Genomic DNA, 5,690 nt, shown 5'->3' with positions numbered 1-5,690 from the left:
AACATAATCACTGTAAAAGCTGGACTGACACTGAACTTTCGAACAGCTTCGTTCTACTCGCGAAACGGTACAAAAGTGTCATCTGATGAGCTAGAAAAATACAACGTACGAATCTACTATTACCAGTAATCGGTAACGGACCACGAAGCTTGATTTTAAATAAATTTTTTGAAAGAATATGATGTATACACACGTTGAGAAACGATCGATTAGAAAATGAATGATATTAATAAATTATACTAACAAATGCTCGATCGATACGTGCGCCATTACCGGGCAGTAGCCCACGTACCGTCCCTCTATTTTCATTGTCAGTCGATCAGCTGATCAGCCATGGAGACTTCAATCCTGAACGCGGTAAGTGTCGCTGTTGATTTTCTCGTCAAGCTTTTTATCGCTGCGTGTGACTAATAAATTCTACACAGTGAGTAATTTATTCACGAGCCGTTCCTCACCATCTACAGTGTTCGTTTGCGCAAGCTGGTAGTTACGATTTTGCAAAAAAAAGACATACGACTATGTACGTCGCATTTACACTCGTCGAATGTCATATGATAATTAGCTGACCTCTTTCTTTTCATTTTACGCATTGATACCAGCCGTTTCGAACGGTCTCATCGTGTATGAGCATTGATTTACAATTTTCTATCAAAGGCCCATGAGAAACAGAGGAGGGCAGAGGCGTTGCTACTAGAAAGAAGATTCGAGGAGGCAGCCAAGTGTCATGAGATGGTAGCCAGCCTCTTGGGAGAGGCACACGCGCAGCTCGAATTTAGTTCGGTTCATCTGAGGAACTCCAGTATATCTAGTCAACCACCGCCAACTGTGATCTCGTCCTTTCATTCGTTAATCACTCTCGAATCTCTTGCCCTTCAACGTGATTACCATAAACGACAAGCTGCTGTAGTTAGGTGAGTAATAACAGTTTACGTTTATATACAAAGAAGACTATGAATATTTATGAACTATGACTTTACAGAATGAAACAAGCACAATACGAAGAGTACAAAACTACCTTAGAGAACAAACAGCGGGAAATTCTTAGCAAACAAGTACCGACGGAGACAGAAAAGAGCACGATAACGTCTACGAGTGACAAATTAGATGAATCCTTACGGCAAGCCATATTCAGGACGATCGAAGAACAGGACAGTCTAATTAATCTAATCTCATTTACAAATAATGCAGACAAAGCATTTAAACTTCCAAAGGACGCAGGAACAGTGATCGAAGAACTGAGAACTGTTAACTGCCAATTGCGTTGCCTCATCAACAGCCTGTTGAACCAACTGGAGGCAAAGGAAGAGGAAGTGAGGCAGTTAACCGAACAACTTAACAATGTGTCCACTAATCTGAACGATGAAAGTAGACTGGACAATGCACATTCCCTGAGACACGTGCCCCTGCCTCCTCTGACTCCTTTGGAAATGCCTCTCTTCGACTTTACTTCTACGTAAAGCACAACTTCTGTGTCAATCTCCTCTATCAGATCTGTAATAGTACAAAAAACGCGATTGACAGCGTTTGGTTTATCGCATAATGTTAAAGTTCATTTGTATCATACATGACGTTTTCTACTTCTTACTTTTATTCAATCGGTGTTACTCGAAGGGAACAGTCACATATCAGTTAGGAGAAACGACGTAGCATTTTGTTTATGAGTGAAACTCGGAAGATTATGCGTGCGAAGGATAGAAATAGCCGATTTATCGATTAAAGTACTGCCATTACGGATGCTCACGGCAGAGATAAATAGTACTGTAATGTACGTTCTCCGCGGAGTTGTACAGACGATACGTAAGCGTTCGCAACCGTTGTTAATCCACGATTCGTTTCAGTAATTATTATCGAACACGCAGAAAGCGTTTGAAGAAAGAAACTTTATTACATACTATGTAATGTTGCACAATAAATAATATACATATACGAAGCGGAATATCTCTTCGTTATTGCAAATTCCTCAGAAGTGTCAATTTTTAATTAGCCGTATCGATAAAAATTTGACGCTCTACCTTGACCATGTTCGCTACCATTTACATTCGTAACACCCGACAAATCATTTAATAAATATGATTCGTAAAAAGTAACGTAAAAGTGTGAAATAATGATAAAAATTCTCAGTGTCGTCCCATATTATTTGAACCATGCGTTCCTCAATTACTCGAAAGAAAACCGGGAGCTCATAGCGCAGAGCGCGGTTATGCGATGGATAGCAAACCTGGTGAAATCATACCGATTTTCGTAGGGCAGGCCGGGACGCAAATTGCTAACGCCTGTTGGGAACTGTTTTGCTTGGAACATGGCATATCCAGCAGTGGGTGCCTCAGTCAGGGCTACTATCCACCGGACATCAATATGTGCAGCGTCTTCGCAGAGACGCAAGTGAGCCACACGTATAATCGACGGCATAAAAGACATACGATTTTCATATGACGCAAATTAATTTTCAGGTCAGGAAAATGACCCCGCGCACGATAATAGTTGATTTAGAGCCGACGGTGGTCGATGAGATTAGAACAGGCGCGTACAAGAGACTTTTCAGCCCCGACTGTTTGATCACCGGAAAGGAGGACGCGTCGAATAATTACGCGAGGGGGTACCACACCCTCGGCCAAGAATTGATTCAACTTGTGCTCCAACGCGTTTGTAAATTATGTGAATCCTGCTCGAGACCATCTGGATTTGTCGTGTTCAGGTTCAGAGAAAAAGAACTTCACGTTTTTTGAGTAAGAGACGTATAGAATATCTCCGTAGATCGATAAGCGGTGGTACCGGAGGTGGTTTCGCTACTTTGCTGTTGGAACATCTGGCTTATAATTATCCAAAGACGATCACTTTGGACTTCGTCCTTTTCCCATCCCCGAATATTTCCACGGTTATTGTCGAACCATACAACGCGGTGTTCGCCACTCACGGCTCTCTCGATAGCGTCAACTGCTGTTTTCTCTTTGATAACGAAGCACTGTACAACATCTGTGACAGGTACTGATTAAATCTCCTGCAACGAATCCTTGTTATTTTATTGTTTCCCGTCTGTAGATGCTTGGACGTAGACAATCCGACTTATACGAATCTGAACCGAATGAAGGCTCAAGTCGTTTCGAGCATCACAGCTTCGATGAGGTTCGAGGGAGCTTTGAACTTGAATTTAAATGAACTGCAGACGAACTTGGTACCGTATCCAAGAGTCCACTTCGCGTTAGCCGCGTACGCTCCGTTGATTTCTCCCAGAAGAGCTATGCATGCCGAAATTACGACTGAGAACATCACTTGCGAGTGTTTCGAGCCTTCTAATCAGGTGAAATTTCTTGAAATCGTCCAACGTCAGTTCATAATTCGATTCCATGGATCGTAGATGGTATCGTGTGACCAAAGCACTGGAGCTTACACCAGTTGCTGTTTGCTGTACCGCGGGGACGTAAGTCCGAATGACGTAAATCAAGCGATCGCGGCGATGAAGGGAAGGAAGTCCATCCGTTTTGTTACTTGGAGCCCGACTGGGTTCAAGGTACACATTGTTTCATATTTTTTATTCGTTCATAAACAAACAGTGACGCAAGCGAGGCAGCGAATTCTCTGACCGCGATTTGACGTAAAACGTTGTTAAGAAAAAAACTTCGCTGGAACGTTGAACCGCGATAATTATTTTTCTATTCGATGTTTAGACTCGGACAATCACTTTAGACGCATCATCATTTACGTAGTTATAATGATCTTGAACGTTCGTAGGTAGGAATCAATTATCAACCGACCACCACCGTTCCAGGGGGTGACTTGGCACCCTCCAGGAGAACCGTAGTGATGGCCAGCAATAACACTGCTATCAAGAAAAACTGGTTGTCGCTTGCTCGTAAATTCGACTTGATGCTCCAGCAGAGAGCTTTCGTTCATCATTACGTGGGGGAGGGTATGGAGGAGGGTTACTTCGACGAAGCTCGCGAGAGCATGTCCCTGATGGTCGACGCGTATAGAGAAATCGAGCGGTGATCTGCGAGACGAGCATTATAAATTGGAGAGAAAATTTTTGCACTCAGTGCGCACCGACCAGCTGACGTTGATTTGTCGTCGCCGCGCAGAAGGAAAAAACCGTAAATTGCAGATTGATAAAAGAGAATCGCAGCGGAGATAACAGTAGAGCAAACGGTAGACTAGCTGGCACCAGTGGCGCGGCTCGAGCGAATCGTCGATAAGGAATCGCGTTCCGAGCTCGCGGGGAACGTGTGCCTCGATATCAAACGAGTATAATAACATTAGGCTTCGCACAGTCGCGTAACTGTTACCTGATAAGCAGTATCGACGCATCGACCGCTTTGTTCTGGATAGAATCGGTCATCTATCTTATCAAGGAACAATCGGAATACAATAAAAATACATCCCTAGAATATTTCCATCCAAGGAACAACTCATTCTCCTGTATTAACAAATTTTACGACTGTACGGAACGATCAACAAAGTGAAATAGCTATCATTCCTTATCGTGTAATTACTCATTCCGTTTCTTTCATCTGTTTTTAAACAACGATTGGACGTATCTTTTCCTGATTAACACGCGTGCACCGTGTGCCGCACTTTGGACATAATACCCAAACTTTGACAAGCTCGTTGCGATAAATGCGGTGCGATTCACGGTGATCTACCGTTCGATGAGGCAATGCCTCCAACGAAGATACGACCATTCGGCAATAATTATTTTATCGCCCGTATGTACAGTCGATAGGAGAATAACGAGGTCATAAGTTGATTAATCAAATACTACGCATCGAGGAAAAATGATAAATAAAATATATATGTATATAAATTCTCGGGTATTGACACATGAATGAAATCTTACATCGTCTTATTACTATTTTATCGAATGTACTATTGCACGTTGCAATTAATGACCCTCGTAGTTTTATCATCTCGCTGTATCCTCTGCATTCCTAATGCACGGTTACATAACGTTTCATCCACGCGGTTACTCGTTCTTGTTCTCGATTATCGCTCAGCCTTGAGTCGGTGCAGTATATACCTCGCGTGGCTGTCTCATCCTCATCATCGTCGGTTTCGTTTAGTCGTTAATGGGAATCGTGGCCGTGCTTATCGAGATCAACGATCGTTTATCAAAGATCACGTCGTCTCCCCTCCGTCCGTCTCCGCAACGCCACGGAAGTTCCACGTGAATTATTTAGATTTCACGCGTATCGCTGCTGCGTTTTTTGTGCGCTTCGCGGCTCCGCGTCATCTCGTTCGATCGACGTTTTTCGGGTTGCGGCTGTGATGAACTCATCGATTCCCGATAAATTTTCCGTCGATCGTTCGCTCACGGAATTTTTTCCCTTTAAAAATCGTAAAACGATGAACTAAATATTTACGTCCCCTGGAATGTCAGATTGGAGTTCCTAGATGCTAGATGAATATGATCTACATACTTCTCGACCATAATACTCCTTTAAGGATGTATTGGTTATACAGTCAATCCCAAAGTTTATGCACTTTAGAAACGCATTTTTTAAAAAGAAATCAAACATCGGAAGAACATTGCTAATAATAAACAACAAAAAAAAATTTTCGTTTTTTCCAAAATTTTTCCAAGGGGTACCCCTTCAATTTCTTCCAAATTTTCGTTTTTGGCCAATAACTCCCAAACCTTTGGATATACGGGAAAATTGTATACGACCTTTCTTGTAGAGGACGACGAGATCTACAAT

The 5,690-nt window shown here is 42.5% G+C and overlaps 2 protein-coding genes across 2 annotated transcripts; both read left to right on the top strand.

Annotated features, from left to right (window-relative positions):
* Positions 1–254: 254 nt before the first annotated feature.
* Positions 255–1,930, top strand: LOC108630564 (nuclear receptor-binding factor 2). The gene is made up of 3 exons (XM_018033915.2): positions 255–357; positions 655–911; positions 980–1,930. Exons 1-3 carry the CDS (start codon positions 334–336, stop codon positions 1,455–1,457), a joined length of 759 nt encoding a protein of 252 aa, XP_017889404.1. The 5' UTR covers positions 255–333; the 3' UTR covers positions 1,458–1,930.
* A 101-nt stretch (positions 1,931–2,031) lies between these two features.
* On the top strand, positions 2,032–5,494 carry LOC108630536 (tubulin alpha chain). Its single transcript, XM_018033874.2, has 6 exons — positions 2,032–2,382; positions 2,451–2,695; positions 2,755–2,982; positions 3,040–3,298; positions 3,356–3,508; positions 3,730–5,494. The coding sequence occupies exons 1-6, from the start codon at positions 2,206–2,208 to the stop codon at positions 3,985–3,987; spliced, it is 1,320 nt and encodes a 439-aa protein (XP_017889363.1). The 5' UTR covers positions 2,032–2,205; the 3' UTR covers positions 3,988–5,494.
* Positions 5,495–5,690: the final 196 nt, after the last annotated feature.

The sequence above is a fragment of the Ceratina calcarata genome, unplaced genomic scaffold (assembly GCF_001652005.2).
Source record: "Ceratina calcarata isolate Rehan_Ccalc_2016 unplaced genomic scaffold, ASM165200v1 scaffold78.2, whole genome shotgun sequence".
Lineage (NCBI taxonomy): Eukaryota > Metazoa > Arthropoda > Insecta > Hymenoptera > Apidae > Ceratina > Ceratina calcarata.
This window is presented reverse-complemented; position numbering and strand designations above follow the sequence as displayed.

Bases quoted from the DNA above. Each gene is read 5' to 3' on its own strand.
- LOC108630536 (XM_018033874.2), top strand. From the start codon at position 2,206: ATGGATAGCAAACCTGGTGAAATCATACCGATTTTCGTAGGGCAGGCC. The intron at 2,383-2,450 runs GTGAGCCACACG...ATTAATTTTCAG, and splicing joins GCGTCTTCGCAGAGACGCAA to GTCAGGAAAATGACCCCGCG. The intron at 2,696-2,754 runs GTTCAGAGAAAA...ATATCTCCGTAG, and splicing joins TCTGGATTTGTCGTGTTCAG to ATCGATAAGCGGTGGTACCG.
- LOC108630564 (XM_018033915.2), top strand. From the start codon at position 334: ATGGAGACTTCAATCCTGAACGCG. The intron at 358-654 runs GTAAGTGTCGCT...TTTCTATCAAAG, and splicing joins AGACTTCAATCCTGAACGCG to GCCCATGAGAAACAGAGGAG. The intron at 912-979 runs GTGAGTAATAAC...ATGACTTTACAG, and splicing joins CGACAAGCTGCTGTAGTTAG to AATGAAACAAGCACAATACG.